The 26791-nt window shown below is 43.1% G+C and overlaps 1 protein-coding gene across 1 annotated transcript; it reads left to right on the top strand.

Annotated features, from left to right (window-relative positions):
• Positions 1-11333: 11333 nt before the first annotated feature.
• On the top strand, positions 11334-26469 carry LOC103721286 (small ribosomal subunit protein uS8my-like). Its single transcript, XM_008811430.5, has 3 exons — positions 11334-11635; positions 21844-22004; positions 26211-26469. Exons 1-3 carry the CDS (start codon positions 11506-11508, stop codon positions 26307-26309), a joined length of 390 nt encoding a protein of 129 aa, XP_008809652.2. The 5' UTR covers positions 11334-11505; the 3' UTR covers positions 26310-26469.
• Positions 26470-26791: the final 322 nt, after the last annotated feature.

Genomic DNA, 26791 nt, shown 5'->3' with positions numbered 1-26791 from the left:
TAACATATCATGCATGAAACATATATACTTAAAATAAATGCTTAGGAAAACATTAATAACATGACATGATCCATAACAGGATTAGGACAGGTTACTTACATTCTTCACTAATCATGCATACAATTCAAATTGTATAAAAAAAACACTGGTTCATCTTATAAAACGTAAAACAAGATCTACGATAGGATTAAGACAGATTACTTACTTCAATTCGCTTTCCAAATTTCTCAAGTCCAGGTGACAAATCCTTAATCACCTAAAACAACACCATAGGGATCACATTATTCCCCATTTATTTATTATAAAATTTCTTAGCTCATCATACTATGAACTTACTTGCTTGGATCCCATCCAAGGATCTAGCCCAAGTCCAATTTACCCAATTTAGAGCCTTTGGGGCTCGATTTTTAAACTTAGCCTAGTCTAATTGGGCTTGGGTTAGTCAAATTTGGCTAACCCATTTCATTTTTTTTTTTTTTTCTTTTTCTTTCCTTTCCTTTTTCCTTCTTTTCTTCTCCTTTCTTTCTCTTTTCTTTTTCTTCTTTTCTTCTCCTTTCTTTCTCTTTTCTTTTTCTTCTTTTCTTCTCCTTCCCGAAGCTTCTCTTTTCTTTTTTCTTCTTTTCTTCCCTTTCCCGAAGCTTCTCCCGACTCCTCTCTTCCTTCCGCCGCGAAGAGAGGAGGGTGAGCTCGGGAGGGGTTGAGCCCCGGACGGCCGGCTCCCGCGACCGGCTCCCGCGGCCGTCACCCGCGGCCGAAGCCCGCGACGCCCTCGGCCGCGCTCGCGGCCGACGCTCGACGCCCGCATCCCCGGCCGGCCTGCGGCCGAGGCTCGTGCCGGCGGCGCTCGCAGCCGAAGCCGGTGGCCGCCGCACGTGACAATAACTGGTGAGTCCCTGTTCCCTCTCTCTTTTTTTTTTTTTTTTTATTTCCTCTTCTCCTCTTTCTTTTTTTTTTTTTTGTGTGTGTGTGGGAGCCGCGCCGCCACCTCTTCGCCGGTGGAGAGGCGGGGGCTCGGCGGAGGCTGGCGGCCTCGGGGCCGCGCCGGTCGCCGGTACGGCCAGACCCGGCGACCCCTTGGCTGCCCCTCTGCCCGAGGGCGGCCTTGGCCGGGGTCGGTCATCCGCAGGCCGAGTCCGGTTGGGCTCGGCCCGGGTGGCGTTGGGCTCGGGTTCGGGCCGTTCTCAGGCCGGCCCGCGGCCTGTAGGTCCGGCCTGCAGTCCTCCTCCTGTCTCTCTCTCCCGTGCCGGTCTCCTCCTCACTGTGCCGGTCTCCTCCCCTCTGTTTCATCAGTGAAACAGAGGGGAGAATACCCCGCAGAGGGGTACCTCCACCCTGTCTCTGCCCAGAGATCTATTTACAGAGCCTTACCTTTTGTGGTCGGTTGAAGCTGTGGGGGATCACCTCGGTTCACAGTCCCTCCTTCCTCTCCTGGGCTGCAGGGTCCCTTCCGCCTCCAGCTCCAAGGCTTGGCTCTCTGGCGCAGTAGATCCAGAGGGTTAGAGGTTTAGGGAGGGTACATTCAATTCGGGGTTAGCAAATCTCAGGGGTTTTAAATACAGGGCTTATGACTTGACCCCAAAGGAGAGGTGGCGTTCTCTCCTTCCTCACTTCTCCGGGAGCCACCAGCTGCCCCTCCTCCTCAGGCCAGCTCACAGCTCCGTTGCCCGAGGGGGAGGAGGTGGCGGGCTCCTATTTTGCATGCCGGTGGGGGTTTCTCCGTTAGCCATCTGGTGGTCTTGTCTTTTCAGCCCTCAGGCGGGAGATTATGGCCATCTTGGGCCAGCTAACCCCTCCCTGGCCCAATACTATTCAACTGGGCCCTACAGTATTGGGCCCGGTCTGTATTGGGCCCGGACATTACATCCTCCCCCCCTTAAATAAATTTCGTCCTCGAAATTAAGCATACCTTGGTTCTCGAAGAGCTGAGGGTAGCATTGTCGCATCTCCTCCTCCAATTCCCAGGTAGCTTCCCTTTCAGTGTGGTTGGTCCACTGGACTTTAACATAGGGAATGGTGCGCCTTCGGAGGATTTGCTCTTTTCTGTCTATGATGCGCAGGGGAGCCTCCTCATAGGTTAAATCTTCATTTAATTGCAGAGGCTCATGTGGCACCACATGGCTGGGATCCGGAACATACCTCCGTAACAAGGAGACGTGGAAGACGTTGTGTACGCCTGATAGCTCCGGGGGTAGGGCCAATTTGTAGGCAACCTTGCCTATCCTGGCAAGAATCTCGAATGGGCCGATGTAGCGAGGACTTAGCTTGCCGTGTCTTCCGAATCGGGTAATGCCCTTCGATGGAGAAATTTTCAGGAAGACAAAGTTCCCCTCCAAAAATTCCAAAGCCCTTCTTCCTCTGTCAGCCCATCTTTTCTGTCTATCCTGAGCAGCCTGAAGCCTTTGCTTAATCAGTAGTACCTTGTCCCTGGTGTGCTGGACCAATTCGGGGCCTAGCATTTTTCGCTCCCCGACTTCATCCCAGTGTAAGGGGGATCGGCATTTTCTCCCATAGAGGGCTTCGTATGGGGCCATCTGGATACTGGAATGGTAACTATTGTTATAAGCAAATTCCACCAGTGGTATATGACTGTCCCAATTTCCACCTAGGTCCACAGTGCAAGCCCTCAACATGTCTTCCAGAGTTTGGATTGTCCGCTCTGACTGGCCGTCGGTCTGGGGGTGGTATGCTGTACTGAGCCTCAGTCCGGTACCCATGGCCTTCTGAAAGCTTCCCCAGAATCTGGACACGAATCGGGGGTCACGATCAGAAATGATACTCACTGGTACTCCGTGCAGGCGTACAATCTCGTCGATGTATAATTGGGCCAGCTTGTCTAGAGGAGTACCAGTTCTGAATGGTAGAAAGTGGGCCGATTTTGTGAGACGGTCAACTATCACCCATACCGCATCATTCTTCCTTACTGTTCTAGGAAGTCCTGTAACAAAATCCATCGTGATGTGCTCCCACTTCCATTCAGGAATTTCTATTGGTTCTAGCAACCCTGCCGGCCTCTGGTGCTCTGCTTTTACCAGCTGACAGGTCAAACATCGGGCCACAAACTCAGCTATCTCTCTCTTCATCCCCTTCCACCAGTAATGTTCCCGAAGGTCCCGGTACATCTTAGTACTGCCTGGGTGAATAGAGAAACGGGATTGGTGGGCCTCTTCCATGATTTCCCTTCTTAGGTCAATATTTGCCGGTACACACAGTCGGTGGCCAAACCTTAGGGTGCCATCGGGGTGTATTTGGAGCTCGGGTCGCAACCCTTTCTCCACTTCATCCTTGAGTTGGCAGATGTGCTCATCAGACTGCTGGGCAATCTTTATTCTGTCGATCAAGGTTGGTTGTATACTCAAGGCGGCCAGCAAACTTCTTGTAGTTCGGGTAACCACCTCAACCTGCAGTTTATCGAGATCTTTCTGAATCTGTGGTTGAGTGGTGAGTAATGCGGCGGAGCTCATTACTGACTTTCTGCTTAGGGCATCAGCCACCACGTTGGCTTTTCCTGGGTGGTACTTAATACTCAGGTCATAATCCTTCAGGAGTTCCAACCACCTTCTTTGCCTCATATTCAATTCCTTCTGGGTGAATATATACTTTAGGCTCTTGTGGTCGGTGTACACTTCACAGTGTTCGCCATATAAATAATGTCTCCAAAGTTTCAAGGCGAACACTACTGCGGCCAACTCCAGGTCATGTGTCGGGTAGTTCTGTTCATAGGGTTTCAGCTGTCTCGAGGCATAGGCTATCACCTTGCCATCTTGCATCAGCACACAGCCTAGCCGGTTCTTGGAAGCATCACTGTAGATGGTAAATTCTCCAGTTAAGGACGGCAATGTTAAAATTGGGGCAGAAACTAACCTTTGTTTAAGCTCCTGGAAGCTCCTCTCACACTTGCCGTCCCAGATAAACTTGGCCCGTTTCTTAGTCAACTGGGTCAAGGGGGTAGCTATTTTGGAGAACCCTTCCACAAATCGCCGGTAATACCCGGCTAATCCCAAAAAGCTTCTTATTTCCTTGGCGTTGGTAGGACGAGGCCAATCCACCACCGCTTCTATCTTCTTGGGGTCCACTGACACTCCTTCCTTGGAGATTATATGGCCGAGAAACGCCACACTGTCCAGCCAGAACTCACATTTGTTCAGCTTGGCGTACAGCCTCTTCTCTCGAAGGATTTGTAGCACCACCCTCAAATGGTCTTCATGTTCCTTCCGGCTCTTTGAGTATATCAAAATGTCATCGATGAAAACTATCACGAACTGATCCAAATATAGTTTAAAGACTCTGTTCATTAAGTCCATAAATGCAGCCGGGGCATTGGTCAATCCAAAAGGCATAACCAGAAATTCATAATGCCCATACCTGGTTCGAAATGCAGTTTTTGGCACATCCTCAGATTTGATCTTTAGCTGATGGTAACCCGACCTCAAATCTATCTTGGAGAAGACTTGGGCGCCTTGCAGCTGATCAAACAGGTCATCGATCCGGGGTAGGGGATATTTGTTCTTTATGGTTATCTTGTTCAATTCCCGGTAATCGATGCATAGCCGCATACTCCCGTCTTTCTTTTTCACAAACAGGACAGGAGCTCCCCATGGCGACGCACTGGGCTGAATGAACTTTTTATCTAGGAGTTCTTGTAGTTGTACCTTCAATTCCCTTAACTCAGCAGGGGCCATCCGATAAGGAGCCTTGGAGACTGGCCCCTCTCCTGGTGCGAGGTCGATAGTGAATTCGATCTCTCGATCTGGGGGTAATCCTGGTAGTTCCTCCGGGAAGACATCCGGATATTCTCTGACTACTGGAATATCTTCCAGTTTGGTCTCTTTCTGGGTATCCACTACACAGGCCAGATAGGCCATACACCCTTTTCTCAAAGCCTTTCCAGCTTTCAAGGCAGAAATAAAGTGTAGTGTAGGAGCATCTTGAAGGGGTATATCGCCCTGAAAGAAAAATTCTTGTTCCCCAGGTATCCGAAATACCACCCTCTTGTGGTAACAATCAATGTGGGCGTGATACTGTGACATCCAGTCCATGCCCAAGATAATATCAAAGTCTTGCATGTCAAGCTGTAAAAGATTTGTCTCTAATTCTTTTTCCCCTATCTGAATTATGCAATCTCTATATTTAATGTCAACAATTACGGTTTTCTGAAGGGGTGTAGCAACATGCCATGGTTCCACTAATTTCTCAGATGTGCTATGTAGTTGTCTGGAAAAGCTAACTGACACGAAAGAATGCGTAGAACCAGAATCAAATAGAATGAGGGCAGGAACCGAGTTGACCAGAAGTGTACCTGTCACCACCTGATCGCTAGCACTGGCATCCTGTCGAGTCAGTGCGAAAACTCGAGGGTTACCTCTCGATCTCTGGTCCTCTGGTGCAGTTTGTCTAGGCTCGTCCTTCCTTCGGCTAGGGCAGTTGCGGGCGATGTGTCCTGTCTGCCCGCAAGAATAACAAGCTCCAGTCTTCTTCATGCAGGTACCCTTGTGGTTTCCGCCACAGGTGGGGCAGCCTCTGCTCTGTCTCTTCTTGGGCACAGATCCCTTGCTGCCTCCAGACCCACTACTCTGAGCTCCCGACGATCGGGTCCTCTTCATGTCTTCTCTCTCCCTCCCGGACCGTATTAGGTCAGCCTCAACCTTCAAGGCTCGGTCCAGTACATCCTTGTAGCTTGAGAACAGATGGGAGGATATTCGGGATCGAATCCCGTACCTCAATCCCTGTTCAAACCGGTTTACCTTACTTCTCTCCTCCTCCATGAACTGGGGGCAAAATCGTCCCAGCTCGTTGAATTTATTGGCATACTCCAGAACAGACATCCGGTCGGTCTGGGTCAGCGCCAAGAATTCATTCTGCTTAGACTGGTTGACTGAATCCGGAAAATATTGGTTGTAAAACAACCTCTTGAAGTCCCTCCATGTAAGTCCGTCGACGGCATAGGCTGTCTCCATGGCCGTCCACCAGAACTCGGCGTTTCCTGTCAGCATAGAGGTCGCCATCTGGACCTTCACCTCATCGGGGAAAAGAAGAGCTCGGAACATCTTCTCTATTTCCCGGATCCATGCTTCTGCTGCCATAGGGTCAGGCCCACCCTCAAAGGTCGGAGGGTTTAGTCGACGAAACCTCTCATAGCAGGTGCCTGCCGGTGGCATAGCGGCCAGCTGCATCATCTGCTGCTGTTGCAGCACTTGTGCCATAAGCTGGTACACTCCGGCTAGGCCTGCCTGACCTGCTGCAGATCGTGGAGTATCTGGGGGAACCGACTGCTCACTAGGCTCCGGGGAGGGTGGTCTCCTGTCGTCATCCATATCTCTCGAACAATCGCCTTGCAGTCAAAAATTTTAAAGTGAGATTATGATAAACTAGCATATTATAACTCTTTCTATGACAGTGACATTCTTAACTACCCCTTTCCTTAGGCATTTTATGGTTATTCTTTTGTTTAACCTGGCTCTGATACCACTAGATGTCACGCCCCGGACCCGGATCCGTGACACGGCCGTGCTATTGCCGACTATCGCCTACAGTAGCACGCAGCCTCATACAGGGGTAACAGGTAGCCAAAAAGGATTCATCCTTATATATATATTAAAAGTTTGCAGTACAACCTTCAAGTTTGAAACCCAAAAATACAGAACTTCTATGCTATTCATATGTACAGAAGTATAAAAGCTTCTCCAAAAATACGAAGCTCTGTAACAAAATAAAAAAAAACATATCTGATGGCGATCACTGGTGAGGATCTGAAAGAAAACGAAACATAAACAGATGTGAGCTACACGGCTCAGTAAGTAATCCTGCATAATCCTACCGGATCAACCAGTAGACTAAACATGTAAATCAGGGTTTTGAGAAGCTGACATGCATATTTATCTAATAATCATCCTGGCATAATAAGTATGCAATTTAAACAAGGTAGTAGTGCAAATCACAAAATTTTCATAATATATGCATATAAAACCATGCCCCCGGCATGCCGTGGTCCTTTTTCTCTCGGATGCTACTGCGAAGTCAGACTCAACCACTGGCGGGGCCAGCACAGTTACTATTCAGCCACTGGCGGGGCAGGCTCAGTTACTATTCAGCCACTGGCGGGGCAAGCTCAGTTACTATTCAGCCACTGGCGGGGCAGGCCCAATTCCAATTCAGCCACTGGCGGGGCAGCTCAGTTACTATTCAGCCACTGGCGGGGCAGCTCAGTTACTATTCAGCCACTGGCGGGGCAGCTCAGTTACTATTCAGCCACTGGCGGCTCAGTCATTCTCAGTAGCATCTTTGAGCCCATTATAGTGCCTCTGGGCTAGCTAAGACTTTATAAACTTACATGCATGATTAAACTATCAGTATCATCATGTTGCATACATAGCCATAGCTTCTGAGATCATGCAAGTTACTTATGCATTGTAACATATCATGCATGAAACATATATACTTAAAATAAATGCTTAGGAAAACATTAATAACATGACATGATCCATAACAGGATTAGGACAGGTTACTTACATTCTTCACTAATCATGCATACAATTCAAATTGTATAAAAAAAACACTGGTTCATCTTATAAAACGTAAAACAAGATCTACGATAGGATTAAGACAGATTACTTACTTCAATTCGCTTTCCAAATTTCTCAAGTCCAGGTGACAAATCCTTAATCACCTAAAACAACACCATAGGGATCACATTATTCCCCATTTATTTATTATAAAATTTCTTAGCTCATCATACTATGAACTTACTTGCTTGGATCCCATCCAAGGATCTAGCCCAAGTCCAATTTACCCAATTTAGAGCCTTTGGGGCTCGATTTTTAAACTTAGCCTAGTCTAATTGGGCTTGGGTTAGTCAAATTTGGCTAACCCATTTCATTTTTTTTTTTTTCTTTTTCTTTCCTTTCCTTTTTCCTTCTTTTCTTCTCCTTTCTTTCTCTTTTCTTTTTCTTCTTTTCTTCTCCTTTCTTTCTCTTTTCTTTTTCTTCTTTTCTTCTCCTTCCCGAAGCTTCTCTTTTCTTTTTTCTTCTTTTCTTCTCTTTCCCGAAGCTTCTCCCGACTCCTCTCTTCCTTCCGCCGCGAAGAGAGGAGGGTGAGCTCGGGAGGGGTTGAGCCCCGGACGGCCGGCTCCCGCGACCGGCTCCCGCGGCCGAAGCCCGCGATGCCCTCGGCCGCGCTCGCGGCCGACGCTCGACGCCCGCATCCCCGGCCGGCCTGCGGCCGAGGCTCGTGCCGGCGGTGCTCGCAGCCGAAGCCGGTGGCCGCCGCACGTGACAATAACTGGTGAGTCCCTGTTCCCTCTCTCTTTTTTTTTTTTTTTTTATTTCCTCTTCTCCTCTTTCTTTTTTTTTTTTTTGTGTGTGTGTGGGAGCCGCGCCGCCACCTCTTCGCCGGTGGAGAGGCGGGGGCTCGGCGGAGGCTGGCGGCCTCGGGGCCGCGCCGGTCGCCGGTACGGCCAGACCCGGCGACCCCTTGGCTGCCCCTCTGCCCGAGGGCGGCCTTGGCCGGGGTCGGTCATCCGCAGGCCGAGTCCGGTTGGGCTCGGCCCGGGTGGCGTTGGGCTCAGGTTCGGGCCGTTCTCAGGCCGGCCCGCGGCCTGTAGGTCCGGCCTGCAGTCCTCCTCCTGTCTCTCTCTCCCGTGCCGGTCTCCTCCTCACTGTGCCGGTCTCCTCCCCTCTGTTTCATCAGTGAAACAGAGGGGAGAATACCCCGCAGAGGGGTACCTCCACCCTGTCTCTGCCCAGAGATCTATTTACAGAGCCTTACCTTTTGTGGTCGGTTGAAGCTGTGGGGGATCACCTCGGTTCACAGTCCCTCCTTCCTCTCCTGGGCTGCAGGGTCCCTTCCGCCTCCAGCTCCAAGGCTTGGCTCTCTGGCGCAGTAGATCCAGAGGGTTAGAGGTTTAGGGAGGGTACATTCAATTCGGGGTTAGCAAATCTCAGGGGTTTTAAATACAGGGCTTATGACTTGACCCCAAAGGAGAGGTGGCGTTCTCTCCTTCCTCACTTCTCCGGGAGCCACCAGCTGCCCCTCCTCCTCAGGCCAGCTCACAGCTCCGTTGCCCGAGGGGGAGGAGGTGGCGGGCTCCTATTTTGCATGCCGGTGGGGGTTTCTCCGTTAGCCATCTGGTGGTCTTGTCTTTTCAGCCCTCAGGCGGGAGATTATGGCCATCTTGGGCCAGCTAACCCCTCCCTGGCCCAATACTATTCAACTGGGCCCTACAGTATTGGGCCCGGTCTGTATTGGGCCCGGACATTACACTGGGAACGCGCCCGGGCCCGCCTCTCGTACCCCGCGCAGCTCCGATGGGAAGGTCCCGGCAGAATGGACCGTGCTCGAGAATCTTCCTCGCGCCGGCGCTCCTCCCCATGGGAGAGGAAGGAGCGCAGGTTGAGGAGGACAGGTGAGCGCTCAGGGAGCAGCGGCTCCTGGGCCCGCTGCGGCGCCCGAGACATCACACCCTGCAGGTTCTGCACTGCCTCCGCGAGGGTGCGAACCTGCTGGGCTAACTGGTCGAACTGAGCGGCTTCGACCATCTGAATGGGAGGTGGAGCGGTGGAGTGTTGCTGAGAATGTGTTGGAGACGCAGCGGCCTCCCGGCCGGAGGCGCGAGAGGCCCCGCGACCGGAGGCATTGGAAGCTCCACGACCACCTCGCCGTGCCATTACGATCGCTCTGAGATTCGTGCCCTTCCTCTAGCGCCAACTGTTGCTGGTGGTCCAAACCGAGAACGATTGGCACAGCGGTGTGAACGGGGTTCCGTTTGAGTTGCCTTGGTTGGTGTTGATTGCGCTCCACCTTCCATCGGGAAACCTGCAAGCAAGCCTCGCACCACCACTGGGGTAGTGGGGGCCCTCCGACGATCAAGTCAGAGGAGATTGGAGGAGAAGGAGAGATAATAGTAGCAAGTAAGAGAATGCTCTGGTAGTTCTCGCTTACCCCCCCCTCCTCCCCCCAGCCGCATATATACCAGGCTGGGGGGTCTTTCAGGGGGGTTCGTCATCGTGGGGCACGATGGAGCTGCCACTGACACGGCCGTTACAGGGCGTCGTGGGGCAGCGCTGGGTACGGCCATGACAGGGCGTAGTGGAGCTCCGCCTTGTACGGCTGTTACAGGGGATCGTGGAGCAGCGCCAGATACAACCGTTGCAGGGAGTAGTGGAGCAGGAGGCTGCGGCGTGCCTCTGGGGAATAGCCTGTCGTTATCGAGAGATGTCCGACTCGGGGTCGGGCTGCGGAGACGAAGATGTCCGACTCGGGGTCGGATTGCTGGATCAAGGGGCAGCCGACTCGGGGTCGGGCTGCGGAGCCGAAGATGTCCGACTCGGGGTCGGATTGCTGGATCAAGGGGCTGCCGACTCGGGGTCGGGCTGCGGAGCCGAAGATGTCCGACTCGGGGTCGGATTGCTGGATCAAGGGGCTGCCGTAGTCTTCCTGGGCGCGCGTGCCGGTCACGTGGGGCATGGTGGCTAAGTTCCCCCGTAACAGCATGTATCTTGCCTCTTCCTTCTTTTCATCTTCTTTTACCATGCGACACCATAGTTTGCAAATGGGGGGAAGGTTCAAGTAGGAAAAGAGAGAGCATGCTCACGTAAGTGGGCCAATTTACAATTGAGAGTCTGAGCTGATCACGAGCCGGGCCTCGAGCCTGAACTCTATTCATTTTTAATCGAGTTTCGAGCCAGGCTTATTTATAATTTGATCTTTTCTGTGCCCAAGCCTAGCCAATGATCAGCTCTAGAGGAGAAATATATAACTAATGGGGATTAGATATTTGATTCATTTATCGGTTGACTCGTGGTCAAACCGGAAACCCATGACAAAGCGCTCTCTGTAATTCAGTCTAGTTCAACAGTTTTAGAACACACTGAGTGGGTGATCATACGTTAATTTGGACCTGAAATCTTTACTTCAAGGAAGGTTGCAGAAGAGGAGATCGATCTATAATTCCATCGAATTCAGCAATACATACGTTATCTATTTGCATGAGCTAAAATTTTTCATCCTATACACATATAGTTATTGGTACTGTCTCCTTGGTAGGAAACGCAGGGGATTGACGATCAATTGACATAATTTGTTGTGCAAGGAGGTTAGAAGCAGTAGAGCAACTTTACTTTCATGAAGTTAAAATAGATAGTTTTTTGCGGACTTTTACAAATGTATACAAGCTCAGTGGCTGGCTTGCTGCTGGTTGAGGCCGGAGTGCTGGGAAAAGCAAGTATAGGTTTGGCGACAATTCGAAACACCACTCTAATTTGAACTTCGGGCTGGGCCTCAATTTGGGCTCGAATAAAACCATGAACATATATATATATATAAACCTTCTGCAGGCGAGCTAATAAATCGCGTCGCTCCCGGCATCGCATCCCCCATTCCCCACGGCAATTTCAAGCCGCCGCCGCCGCCCCCGCTCCCCACTTCCGTCTACTCACCAAAAAATCGCGGAATCCTTCGCAGCATCGGAGCGAAGAAAAAAAGGGAAGGAGGAAAGAAGAAAAGGGCGGGGAGATGGGGCGGAGGATACTGAACGATGCGCTTCGGACCATTGTGAACGCGGAGAGGAGGGGGAAGGCCACCGCCAACCTCCAACCCATCTCCACCGTCATGACTTCCTTCCTCAAAATCATGAAATATCGAGGTTACATTCTCACCCTTTTTTTTTTTTACTTTCTTTTTTTCTTCTTTATACTTTTGCTCGCCGGTTGCTGTATTCTTGGGTTTTTTTTTCTCTCGTTTCTTATTAATTCTTCCGCTGAAATTTTTTATTTCAGATTTATACTGTTTTTAATCGGAGAGTAAGTTGGAAGAATATCGACAATCTTGATTATAAGAGTTAGGCATAAATTTAGGGCTTAGGAAAGTTTGTAACCATACAGATTTTGAAATAGCTTTTTTCACACTTCCTACCTCGGAGTGGACGCGATCATCACTTGAATGACTGGTTCGTGAGGTAGTCTTGCTATGAAAATATTTGGGGTGGGATAATGTGCATGCAAAAAATAGCTCATAGAGGAATTCTTGTCCAATTTATATCACTAGCTTGTGGTTTGTGCTGAAGAGAAGCCTTGTAGGCTTCTTGATTCAATAAGCTTGAAAGCCATAACCAATAAGGTTAGATCAGCTACCATCCAATTTGGCCTTTTAGGCTAGCGATAAGGGAGGTTTCCTACCCTTGGAATGGTATATTAGGCTTTTAGCATGCTCCTTTTTTGGCACTGACATCGCTTTGATCAGGAATTCCACAATGACTTATAAAGGATTGGTGTCCGGTCGGAAGCTGGTTTAAAACATTTTCAAACTTTGGTGGCCTATACCTTGGTAATAAAAGTTGATCCCATATATAAGGGCTATCCCTTATGCGTTCCTGTGCACATGCGTTTGTTCATTCATTTACATGTGTCTGTGCTTGCATTTGCATGTCTTTGCGTGTACATGGGGTATACACATTATATGCTGTCATCCTATGTATATGGTAGGCTTTGTATGGATGATGATATAAATCCTTACATGTTGTAGTAGTAGATGATTCAAGACAGCACATGGAGTGCAATCCTATTATGTAGATGCATAAGTAGAAGTTTCTATATGGGTGATGGATCTGATATTCCATTTTTCCTCCAAGGAGTAATTTGTATCTTCAGACATGCATGTACGAATCAGTGTTCTAGAGTGTAACTGGTTCTCCATGTATTCTTGAAAAGAATCTACACTCAGACATCATGTCATCATCTTTTCCTCATATGTAGGCTGTTTAGTTAGCTGCAGATGAACCACTTGCAACTGCAGTTGCATTAGTCTAGTTGTAGGCTGTGGTAAGTTGCTTATACATCATTTCAATTGCAGAATCAAGTATATGATGGAAATATGCAATCTTGGATGTCCTTAACTGATGTATAACCTCTTAAAATAGTTTGAATTTCTTTCTAATTCAAGTCCTGCGATCATCCCATTCTCTTGTGCATATTCATCATACATGGATTACGATTATCTCTTCTAAAGAGAAAACTTGACTCCATCTACCAAGTCCAGTCTAACAAAAGTAACGTTTCCATACATGTATAGTGGATGTTAATTAAACAAGTAATGCTTTGGGCATTCTACATTGGATCAGCACAAAATTCATCTAGGAGCAAGTTTATGACATTATTCATTCATTTTCCTCTGTAGTTGGTCTTTTAGAACATCCCCGCAAGAACAGAAATATTTCCCTTTTGTTTGTCTCTTTTAGCCAAATGGAATCAAGCTAGTAAGTATCCAGTCATTCCAAAGTTTCTGCGAGCAGCAGATGTATAACCAAATTTAGAGTAACTTTGGTAGGTTCATTTCAGAAATAATTCTCTAAGGAATTGAGTGGCAGCTGGAGAAACATCCTCTTCCCATTACCAATTATTTCCTATTTTTGATTTTTTCCTGCAAAACAGACAACCAGAAATCAGGATTTTTGTTGAAACCTTGTTATCCAGGCCTTTTTCCCTTGCAATCCAACATTCCTGAAGCAAATATCTACTTGCCCAGCTACAATTTGGTTATCTTAGCTTGTTGGAATTTTGAGATCATACACAAAATTTTTAAGAATTATTTATGATGATTTTATTTTATTCTGAAGTTGGAAAATGAACTTTGTAACAGATACCATAGGAGCTGTCAACTCAAAATTCTGAATTTTTTGGTCATAGTCAGATGCACCAATTTTTTCTCTCTTTTTTTTTTCTTTTTATGGTTGGTTACTTTTCAATAGGCAAATTTTTCCATCAAGCTTAACATGTTGCCAAGAGAATTTTGTGTTCCTTCAAGAAGTTATTATACTGTGTTATAATGATTTGTTTTTTCTTTTTCCCATTGTGATAGTTATGTATTATTTGTTCTATACTGCGGTTTGCTTTCAGTCCATGCATTTGAACCTAAACGATCAAGCTTTGCCCCTAAAAGTTGAATTAGGATTGAAAAAGAAAAGCCCACTCAAATATTTGTTTGAAAAAAGAAAAAAGCAGAAGAAAATGTTTTTCTGACTTTGAATGGGCAAAGTATGTGTATCTTGGTCATACAAAGAGATATGTAGGGTGTTGAAGCTTGCCGGTGGCCAAAATTAGATCTTAAATTTGCAATTTTTTTTTTATGGTGGATGTTATGATATATCTCGACTTGTGGTGAGCTTCTCATCTCTCTACTTCTTGTTCTTCCCTTTCTTTTATTTCCTTTTGTCTTCTTACTTTATTGCACAAATGCATGCAATCTAGAAAAGTCCAATTTAACCTTGGTTTTTAGCAAATATGACCTATTTCCCCACAATTTATCTACTTTAAACATTCTTTTTGGTATCAGAAGGAATGCCCCTGTTCTGTCAGTAATAAATGTGTTAGAAATATTGAGCAGAGTGGTGTTATAGAGCATGCATATTTAATATGTTGCCTATATGCAATCTTTTTTTCTTATGAGGCAGATGATTATAGTATCCTATTCATGGGTCTCTGCGTTGATCCTTTAATGCATTGTCTTAGACAGTAGGCGCAAATGCTTGTCACGAAATGTGTTTAGCTTAATGTCATGTTATTATGTTGGATTTAGTTCAACAATTTCTAAGCTTAATGGTACTGAAGCACAAATTCATCATCCCTTGCCTCCACAGAGATGGACTTAGTTTCTGAGATATATGGCTAATACACAGATTTATTTGTAGTCATCTTCTTTCCACTTTGCAACCTTGACCAAAATAAATGTGGAGAATCAGCATGCACCAATATCAAATGATGTGTTATCTGCCTCTACTAAGAGGTTTGTCATATATTGATCATAGGGCTCTTTCTTCCTTCTCCTTGTTTTTCTCTTTTGGCGAGTGCAAGTGTGGTTGGTATGTATGTATGCATGCATGAATGCATGCATGTATTTATATATGTGTATGTATGAATGCGTGTACGTATGTATATGTGTATGTATGTAATACGTACATATATGTGTATGTATGTATGCACTTATGTATGTGTGTATGTGTATATCTATGTATGTATGTGGGTGTGTGTTTAGGGTTTAGGGTAGGTACGTATGCATGCACGCATGCATGGATCCATGCTTGTATGCGTGTTTTTAGTGTTTAGGGTATGTCTGAATGCATGCATGTGTTTATGTATTTTTGCATGTATCTATGTGTTCATGCATGGATGTAACTATTGGGGGGCTTCACGGTAGGGGGAATAGCTTATACCCATTATTTCATCACCTTGAATACCCTTTTTTTTTTAACAAACATACCCCATTGTTCCTATGGTTTTATTTTTTATGGGCTATTTGATCTCTTGATATCTTTTTCATTCATTTAACTGACCACCTACTAGAAATTCTGTTATCTTGTCTTAGACAGCACTTTTTTCTATGTTTCAGCTTTGATTTACTAGTTGGATTAACTTCTTGAGTATTTATCAGGTTGGTCAAGCTTGCTTACTCTTAACCTTATCCTAGTTACAGCATATCCTTATCTACCCAACTCAAGCAAATATGGTTCTGATCTATGATTCATGCCTTATTATTTTATGATAACAACATCAAATCTCGTATTTTGTGTTTTAACTACAGTTTTGGAGCATACAAGCTTACAATTTATGTTATTTGATTAATTAACTACCCTTTTTTTTTTACTGTTTTAGTTTCAAATTCTTTTAATTCTTCCTTTTGGCTCCTTAATTTTTGATATGTCTCCTCTTAGTGTTTCTTCATATTTTAGCCTGATTTAAAACTGTAAGATCTTTCGTCGCCATTCACTTGTTAATACTTTACATTTTGGGTGTCTTCAAATCTTCTTATTGTCTCTAAGTTCACTATCCTGGATGCTACTACCTCGTTAATTTGTTGATCTACTGTAACACCTACATTTTTGAGCTTTTCATCTATTTTTTGTTTGCGTTCAATTCATCTAACTTATTGCCTACTTCAGTAGACTGATTATTTTCCTTTCCTGTTGGATCATCTGGAACGAACATCCAGTTAAGTGTGATCGCTCCATCCAACTCAGTTCTAGGTTTTCCTGACTCGAATTTATTTAGGTTAGGTCGATCCTTACACTTACGTAGGTTCACTTGTCTTATGTTCGTTTATTTGTTGTTGCCCATCTCAAGTGCTTTCTAACCCATTTCATGACTTCCTACTAGTACTTCATGGTTAGAGCACTGTCTTCCGAAGATCCTTGAAGCTTTCACTTTTATCCCTTGACTCACATTATTGTATTTTGATCTCCTGTTTTTTTGGTTGTCAATTTACTGTCATTGTGCATACTTGGATCATCCTACTTTTCTTCCTTAGATTCTGAAATCTTTGACACATCTTTCAACTGTTATGGTGCCCTTCTCTGGTTGGCCTCCTAATGGAACAGTTGGTTTTTTTTTTTACCTAGCTCAATTTTTACTCCATTTTCTCAAGCCGCATGGTGCTTTTTTTACCACCATGCCTAGTAGCCTTAATTTAGTCAAATTTGCTTGTACTTAAGGACGAGCATTTTTATCTGTTTACTTCTCAAGATTACTTATGTGCATTCTATGTTAGCTGTCTTACGTCTCTAGCCTTGATATTCCATAACTAACCAGTTACACTCCATGTGCATGAACGCGTTCTATGGTATTTTTTTCTTCAGACTGCTTCATTGTACTGAAATGCTTGCAATGAGAAGTAGCTAGTCCTACCATGTGTGACCGCTATTGGTGTCTTGGTTTGCCTTCACATTGCTTGCCTGCATATTATACCAATGTTTGCTTATGATTTTGAATTAATGCTTTGGAATGGCTAGTCTATCTAGCTGCTAGTTGACTTTGCCAACTAGCTAACTTTATTGCTGGCTTAATTCAAGGTCTTTAAATTTGCAAGGCTTTTTGCCATCTAGCTAGCTTGTAATCCTAACATAACATTGTTCAATTCAAAACGTTCACTTGGACATCTAATTTATTGCTTGAGGCTTGTTAATTCCACATGAACTTATCTGGTTGTGATACATGCTTCATAAAACTCATTTCCACATTATTCCCTCTAGATTAAGGACTGATTGTTGTTCTGCCATTGCATGTTTGATTTGTTGCTGGTTGCCCTAGTGCTTCCGATTACTCTCACTTCTTATCATTGGCTGTCACATCCTTTTAGCATGCTGTCATCACCTTTTTGCAGTTCAGCACCTTAGCCATTTTCCCGTTCACTCTCTTCCTTTGTTTCCTAGATCCTCTCGTACCTCATGTCCATATTCTACTGTACCTTCTGGTCAGTTCCTACTTCCTGTGGTGAACTACTGGTGTAAGGTTCATCTTGAATTTGAGGTGTTGTTATGGAAAGTATACAAAGCCTACATTTTTTTTTTTTTTTGCTTAAAACGGGTTCTTCAAACAACGCGTGTCCGAATACACCCAAGAACATCAAAATACAAAATCTCGCGTAGCGCCGATGGCAGCTCCCGCTCTCCTGACCACAGGGCGTAACCCGAATGGTGTGCTACATATGTAGCTACCCAGTCAGCCGCCCCGTTGGCCTCCCTGTATACATGCTTAGCCTCAAAGGCCACAACATCCCTCACCATCAACCTAATATCCCGGATCAAAGGATGGTCAATGCTCTCCCGCCGAATCCACCCAATGACAGTGGATGAGTCGCCCTCCAAGATGATCGAGCTAGCCCGCAATACCCGCCGCGCATGGCAAAGGCCGGCCCAGGCAGCTCGCAACTCCGCCGCTGGCACTGATATGTCAAATAGCCGGCAACCGCCCGCTGCCAGTACCCTAGAATGAGGGTCACGTATGACAAAGCCGGCACCGCCTCGTGTACCACTGTCTAGTACTGAACCATCAAAATTGACCTTGAGGAAACTCGGGGGTGGGGGCTCCCAGGTGAAGAACACCGTCCGAAGAACTGCCGGAGCAGAGAAAGAACCCCAGGTGTCCCGAGCTATCAAGGTCGTATCTGAATGGCTGGTAGGTCTGGACTCCATCGCCAATACTCGAGCGGACTCCGCAACAAACCTCGGCGACATCCTACGCTCGCCAAAGGTGCGAGTGTTCCGTGCCAACCAAATCTGGTGGGCGGTGCAAATCGCTCGGGTAGCCTCCAGACATGTCCGGGGGCTAGCCAGCCACTGACGAATCATCTGTAGAAACAATCTCCTCTCCCGCCAGACCTCCTCTGGGATCCCCGACCACTGCCATGTCTGCCTCGCCCAAAAGCATGCAAATAGTGCATGGTCAACTGACTCATCCGCACCGCAGGCCCCACACTCCGCAGGGATCCCCAAACCGCGTCGGCTCAGCACAGCTCTCGTCGGAAGGCGGTCCCACATCACCTTCCATAGAAAAAGTGCTGCTCTCGGATGGAGCCTAGACCTCCAAATCCAGGCACCATCCCATCCACTCTCATGCTCGCACTGAATCACCCGGGCCAGATCACCCAGCCCAACACTAGCCCTGCATGAAGTGCTCCAAACCCTGACATCTGGGCCCTCGCATCCTGGTACTGGGAGAGAAAGGATCCTCTCTGCTAGGTGTGCTCTGAACAACTGATGGAGTCTGTCCACGTCCCACTCTGCCCTCCCTGGTACAAAGCCTACATTAGGAAAAAGGATATACTTAGTATGCTGTCAAAATGGATTGTATGTTGCAAGATTTATTCCTGGGTTTTATACACAAAGACATGCATTTCATACTTCTGATATCTGCTTGGATATAGTATTATAGCGCATATTTTGGCTATTGGAGCATCGCTGAATTACAGGATGCATATCAGCTTGAGAAGGTTGATGCTATCTAATGAAGTTGGTCCCAGTTAGTGGAAAATTTCAGACTGATTGCTGATGCTAACTAAAGAATGGGCAACTTTACATGTAATTACACTTTTTGAGAAGTTTACTAGGTCACATATCTTGTAATCAGGATTTGCTACCATTACCCTAATTTCTTGGATGGGATGGAGGGTGGTTATCTTTACTTATATGATTTTTAAAAAATTGTGGTCTCTGTCTCAGATTTTTATGAGAGCACGCTTCTATATGGTATTTTCATAGTCAATTTTCCAGTCAACTAGGAAAGAACAGAGATTGTCATTTTGTCCTTGAATTCAAGAATGAGTCCACTCTAGCAGATTGGATATGACAGTTCCATTGCAAAATATTTGACATTTTTGGACATTAAAGCTCAAGGTCACAAGCTCCATCCCCCAAACAGAAACTATTTCTTCTTATCTGATGTTGGTTATCTTTAGTTGGTAAAGAGAATTTCATGCTTGTTGCTATTCTCAGGATGAAGTTCATTTTAGGATGACACTGATTCTTTTAGGTTTTTGTCTTGTAATTTCCTTATGAATTAAGCTAGTAAAGCTTTTTTTTTTTTTTTGACAACAAATCTCTAAAATATATTTAGTGGCTGAGATTATTTGATTGGGGATAGCATTTATACAGAATTTTTGCAAGTAACTTGAAGTTTTTTTTCCTATTTTTGAGAATCGATGGGATTAGTTATTCTATCCGCATGTGGTACTGCATGTGTAAGATAATATTTGAACTGGCTCTTTAACGAAGCATTTATGCCTTATAGTAAATATGATACTCAATATAAGAGTTTTACCATTTTTTACTGTTTCTTCATCAGTATGCTTTTAGACCCCTGGTTGGTTGTCCTGTTTGCTAAGCTTAAATAGTTATAGTTAATATTCTGGGACTTCATGTACCCCACCTTCCGGGGCCCCCTCCTCTCCCCCTTCTCCCTACCCAGGGAAAAAATCCCTCTCTAGTACTCAAACATAAGAAGGGCTAATTCACCCTCTCTAAAAAGGGCTAATGTCAGGTTGACTATGAAGTCTTGAAATATTTGCAAGGTTGGTAGATCAAACTTTTATCCATTTAGCTGGCCACATAATCCACCCTTCACTTCTCTCTTGAGACCTCATTTTGTACTCCTTTCCACATTCTTTCTACTATAAATATGATCTGTAATAGATTGAATTTATCAGGACCTTTGACCTACTTCCAGCAGTTGGATTATTCTGTATCGGATTGCTGATCTTTCAAAAATGATTGGATTCAAAGGTTTAGAGGAAGGTTTAAGTCAACATATTGAGTTAGTCTTAGTTTCTTAGAATAAAAAAAAAAGTTGATCTAAGTTAAATGTGTCTTGAATCTGGATTGCACTCAGGAAATGTACATGAGGAATGTGCATATGTTGAATAGTTGCTTAACTTCTTCAGGAATCAGGAACACTGTCTGAATATCAAAGCAAGAGAGTTTATTTAGTTGGAAGAACTTGATGATTTGCTCCATATAGTAGGAGTAAACAATGGTATAAACTGAAATCGAAGTCTTAATTTTCTATGTTTTGAGAATTGTCAGTATTGTTATGACTTGCAACCCATTAGTTGGAGGGCATATTGATCATGGTTATGGTGGATGACGTTCAAGGCTTGAAGATATTGGATCACTGTTGTGACTATCAAGAATCTGCGGCAAATAAACATTCTCAGCCAGCTTAGTGAGGTGAAAACAAACTTAGCTGTTAATGCCATGTAAGAAAGTTTTGCTCAGTGGTTTGGAACATTTATATGTACCTTGTTTGATCATTAGTTAGACCACAAAAAATCTTGTCATATCTGATGTGAAGGCATTTATGCTGGGATAATCTTCTGCAAGTCAGAGTTTGCTTTCGAAAGAACCGAGCAAAATGTCGAAGGAATCACATCTAATTATAGTTTTAGCTGTGCAGAGAGCGTAAAACCTGCTCGTCCAATTCTCCACTTGATCTGCTTGATCTTGGATATTGTGTTAAATAACAGAAGATCTGTATATTAATGTGTAGCTTCATCATTTCCTGTCCTCCTTGTACATGAAGCGTTCCATGTATCTTATTGTGAAGTTTGTTTTGTATGAATAAATAAAGTGGTCAGAGTTTACTTGCTCATTCATCGATAATGAGTTAAATATTATTCTTGAAGTATACATTATATCTTAGATAGCAGTGCAAGACTAGGTCCACAAGTTCCAAGTTGATCAGGATCTTCTTAAATGGTGTAGATTATTGAGGCTTTGGCCATGACAGTAGGTTTTCTAATATATAAATTAATTTCAACTGTTTGTTAGTACTAAAGGAGAATAGATAATGACCAACACAGAGGAGACGAACAAGTGGCAGATTTGAAGGCTCTGAGAACCTGGCTTCTAGCAATTAAATAATCATCCAACCTCATCAACTATATTTAACGGGAGAAGGTTAGGTAGCCGGACCCCTATTCTGTAACTAGACCATTATTTATAGCCTGATTATTTTTTAATTTAAAGGACATATATTACATCCCTATATAATTAAAAGGACATGAATTATAGTCCCAATGCAAATAAAATAGAAAATAGAAAAGTAGGTTTTATAACTTATCTCACATCCTCTACCCAAGCAGGGAAAGAGGAAGTCTCTTTCACCCTTCTATCCCCTTCTATCCCCTTTTACTCTATTTCTTTTTCCTTGGAACAAATCACACGTATGGCATGTTCTTGATACTGGTTAGCTATAAGTTACAAATAGAGGTCCTGACTCCAACTAGGATCATTTATGAGAGCAAATGCTCAAAATGATTGTCTGGTATGTTTGAAGTTACAGCTTTATCTCAGATTTACCATTTTAATCAAAAGCTTAACTGATATTTGTAAAATATATCTGATTACCTCTAGAGGAATGTCACTTGGAATTTGAAATTCCACACTCGAGCTGGTGATCTTGCATGGAAATGCTTAACCACTTCTTAGCCTTAGATTCACACATTCTCATTGTGTTCAGGCAAGTTCAAGTCCATTCTGTCCATATAATTAGTTCAAGTTTGCATTTATGAGAATTTGATTATTGTTTGCAGGATATATCAAAGATTTTCAGGTATTTGATCCACATAGAGTGGGAAGAGTCAATGTAGAGTTGCAAGGCAGGGTAACTGATTGTCGAGCACTTACCTATAGGCAGGACATCAAGGCTAAGGACATAGAAGAATACCGATTGCGCATACTTCCAACACGCCAGGTTTGTGTTATCAGTTCATTTGTCTAACATGTCATTTATTTGTTTCATTTTAGGAACACATCGAAACATTCTTTTATTCTTAACTCCTGATTAATTATTGTGATATGTTAAAATCGTAGAATTATGTGGTGTTAGTTTAACTTATCCTGCATCTCACCGGATCTATGTGGTTTTGGCACTTCTAAATAAAACTTTGTACTGGTCTTTCATGAAGAAGAGATGGTTTTGGAGGTTTATTCAAGTACCTTGACATACGATAAATAAAGAGGTCCACAAGGAAAAAAAGCATGAAACAAAAGCAAGGCCTCAAGAAGGTCCTGTCTCTAATTGGAGATTTTCCTCTTGTGACTCCAAGTGTGTCAGAACTAACCACACCATCCACATTTATCAGTCTAGAAAATGAGTGGTTAACCTTCTGTTTGTTTTTCTAGATAAATCTCCTGTATTTATTATCCTACTTATGTTACTCATCAAAGCTAAGGGGTTAAGGTCCATAGGGCACCAATCCAGTGCCCCCATGGCAATTTGATGCCCACCTAAAGGGGTTTTATGTTTATGTTGGGTGGCTTGGTCGGTTTGCATAGGTGCCAATAATTCCGATCCATTATCACAAGCCTAAAAATGTAGTTATCCTTTCCAAAACCTCATCTATCTTGAATATGAAATGATTGAAGTCCAGCAAACATTTATCATGGCTTTCTTTTGTATTGTCGGTTCCCTGCCTTGCGCGCTATTCACCATTATGTCCCTTATGTTTAATTTTACCTTGCTCACAATGGTACTCACAACATTTAGTTGTACATAGCTAGGTTATTTTAACCCTTTTTTTAAGTGTTTCATGGCCAATGCACTTATTGAATTGGTTTGTTTTTTTAATTCATAAAAAAAATTAAACTATAAAAAAAATACTCTTATTTAATGTTCAATTTCTTTTAAAAAGGTTTATGTTGTAGACAAGTAATGATTAAGTTTAAAATTAGTCAAGTTTATTTTTTTTAATTTATTGTTGTTGGTTGTAAGCATTAACATTTGAGTCTTGGATGTCTTTTCACTTTTTTTATGTTTTGGATATCTTCTCAGGCATGGACAGTGTTTATATTTTCTTGTTATCTTTGTATTGAATTCTGTGGCAATCTTGAGTGGGTCTTTGAGTTATATATTAAGTTTATTTGGTGCCTTTTAGTCCTACTATTGGCCTGTGTTGATTAGGAAATTCTTAGAGATGATTTTTAGGTATAATTTATTTTTAAGGTGATTTGTATGGCTTTTTATTGATTTGATTGTGGTAAAGAAGAGAATTTCTTTAATCTACTCAACTCAGACCTCTCGAAAAGTAGTAGAAAAGAAGGAAATTGGTGAAAGTAGGGTTCTAGATCCTCTTTTCTTTTATTATCTTTGTGATAAAATAGATTATGACGTCTCTATTTATATTAGTTAGGCCTGCCCTTGCAAATTCAAGTCGGATTCCTTTTTTAGTTGGTAGAGATTAGAGCTGTCCTAAGATAGATATGACTCAAAAAAATAATCATGAAAAGTTAAAATCCTTATGGAGCTAAATTTTGACTCCTACATCAATTTTGTTTTCAACTGCATTTTTTTAATTCTTTCTGGATTGAGAGATATACTCAGTCAAAGTCTTTTCTAGAAAAAAAATTTTTTTTCTATGATCGGCCCTTTTCTAGGCCCTAACATCATTGTAGGCCCCCAATTGGTGTGTGCATGCAACCCTTGGGGAGTCGATGCACTATCATAGTACTCATTGAGACCTTTGTTTTAGTGGCTAGCATGACAAAAATGGTTGTTGGATGAGAAAGTTATGATCTCCGAAAGTTAAGGTTCATAATTAAATCCTAGATTTGGTGGATCTTGCTCTTGGACCTTGTCCAGGCCTACTGGGTTGGCTAGGATGGTCCACAACGGGCCTGGTGATCCTCCTAGATGATTTATATAAGTTTACATGGAATCTGGAATTTGTTATTTTTAATTCTCACTTGTATTGGATAAGAATTAAAGGTTCCTAGTTAGGAGATGAACAATCTTGGAAGACATTTAGTTTATAAATAAAGCTTTATATTGCCATATCATCTTTTGGACTTATATTTAGCTGTGGCATATGAACTTCCTTTTGCCTTTGGCTCTCTCCTTACAGTTCAAGGGATTTCGAAAAGCACATACTTATATCACTTATAAGTGGCCGAGAAGATCTTTCTCTGATTTCACAGCCCCTATTATATATTGTTTTGATGTTCCTTTGTCCTTTCTTTAGAAACCAAAAATCAGACTGCATTAAAGGATTCTAAAAGCATTAAAAGAAAATCTCTATTAATTTTGGTCATAAAAGTTATATCTCAATCATGTTGAATTGTTGAATGCACTAAATTAACTTTATTCTTTGTTATATCCATAATATTTAGAAGATTGATATAAATTGCTGACAATCATGAAGTTGACTGGTTGCCTGCCCACTGAACATCATTTTGATCCATCTCATGCCTTTTTTCCTCTAGAAATGATATGTCTTGTTCATTTTAATGAGGGCAAGTAGGTTGATGAGAATATATACCTTAAGGAAAGAGAAACACGAGGATTAGGGCACAGCTAACTCAAGAAGGACATAAACACCGCAAGGAAATCCAATATTTGAAACCACATAGACAGTGTTGCATGGACATGGATATGAGCATTAGATTCACACTGTGTTCAAGTGTCTGCTTGGCAAGGGGAAGAAAAGAAGATACTGGGACATGTAGAAAAGATAATTTTAACTAAATTGTATTTATTTTTAAATATTATTAAAACTATTAGAAGATATTATTTGTTAAGGTCCTTTACTATATGTGTGTGTATATATTTCTTAAACTTCCTAATTAGCTTTGGACTATTCCTATGAAAAGGGATATTTTGCAAAGGTGGTTTGATATCTACGTTCTTGGCCAATGTCTATATAAGGGAAAAGGGGTAACTTTCATATATAATGTCTGTATGATTGGTAGAACTCATTACGGGGAGTGTCTAATTACCCACCTATCTCTAGAAGCTGCACAGGGAGAGAGAGTGAGAGAGAGAGAATCCAGATGTCTGTTGCATATCTGATTAGCGTACATATCTGACATGATTCCTGTAGCCAGACTCGGGTGTCTGAGTAACACAGCATATAGACATCCATCCTTGTAGACAAGTTCCCAAATACATAGTTTGAAGAAGAATAACAACATAAGTCATTTTCATTTGTTCTGGAAGTTAACCCAGCAAAGGTCCGCTGTTTTCCTTAAATGAGTTGTTAAGTGGGTATATATGGATTTACCCTTTTGTGGCTGGACCTTCACAGAAGCCACATTGCTTGTGAACCTGCTAACTTTCTGGAAGGAAAAATCTATTGGAAAGAGATGAGATTAATTACTCCACATATTCATCATTTGTAGTCGCAGAAAGAACATTGTTCATCTAGCATATGAGTAACACTGCTTTCATCTCTAGTTGCTTAATTGTTGTAATGGAAGCAGGTTAAATGGGTTTACCTCGCTCACCACAAATCTGTAGGTTCCCAAAGTAAATCACGCTATATAAACTGTTATGTCTATGCATGCATGTTGACTTTCAAAAAAAGGCCATATATTTGTCACGTAAAAGAACAATAGGGTTTAGTTTTCTTTGGTTTTACATAATATATTTTGTTATTTTAATGTTGATAATATTACTTGTGGCACTACATAGGAGTAAGATTTTGGTATTTATTTGTATTTTCGAAGTTCAAAAGATGCACTGTGGTGTGGCGGTCATGCTTATCTATCTCAACTACCAAGATGATATGTGATTTTTGCTTAATTTAATTGATTCGGGTAATGAAAAGGCAGCAAAGATGATGCTTGCCTTGCACAGATGGACTGCATTAAAGTGCAAACTCATTTGTCTAGTTTATGTCTGTCATTGCCAAATTATGTTATTTTATAGTGCCTTTTGGACTAACTGATATGTCTATGTTTTTGTTCAACTTATCCTAATGTTTAGATGCAGCCAACTGTGTTATGCTATGTTAACCAAGCAATGAGTTTAGGGCAAATACTTGAAATGTTGATTGCATATTCTAGTCATGCCTTATGTGGATACTCCGAAAAATATATTGCTTGTAGATAATGATATTGTATTTTCCCATTTAACGATGGGAGAGATGATCAATAGTTTGAATTTGATTTTGCTTTTCTGCAGTGGGGATATGTCGTGATCACAACCCCAAATGGTGTTTTGGATCATGAGGAAGCTATCAGACAGAATGTAGGTGGTCAAGTTCTTGGTTATTTTCATTGACATCTTGTTATTTGTGTTTCCATGCCTATAAAGGCATTTGGAATCAGAAACTCAACATTTATCACCATCTACTACAGCAAATGCTCTCTCTTTCTGTTAGTTATGATGTAACGGTTATCTTTTTCCTTTTTATGCATGGATTTCTTTCCGTTGGTGGAAACTCCAGGGTATGATAACAAGTTTAGATGGACAAATCAGCTTGTTAGAACCACAGGAGTTCGATTTTGAAGATCTTTTTATAGGCACTCTGTAACTTACTGCCATTAGCAACCTCTCATGCAAAATTGAACAATTTAGCAAAAAAAGTAAGGTCTGCCGAATTAGGCCGAATCGCTCGATTCAGGCAGTACCAAACTAACCTAATATGAAACTAGATCGGTTCGTCATTCATATTTGGTTCTGGTCTCTATCAACGAGAAATAATATTGGACCGGCCAAAATCGATGTTGGACCGGTCGGAACCGGTTCTTTATTGTCTGAAA

This window comes from Phoenix dactylifera, chromosome 4 (assembly GCF_051530095.1).
Source record: "Phoenix dactylifera cultivar Ajwa chromosome 4, Ajwa_hap1_PhDact_Kaust_v1.1, whole genome shotgun sequence".
NCBI lineage: Eukaryota > Viridiplantae > Streptophyta > Magnoliopsida > Arecales > Arecaceae > Phoenix > Phoenix dactylifera.
The sequence above is the reverse complement of the archived record's forward strand: the minus strand, read 5'-3'. Positions and strand labels throughout refer to the sequence as shown.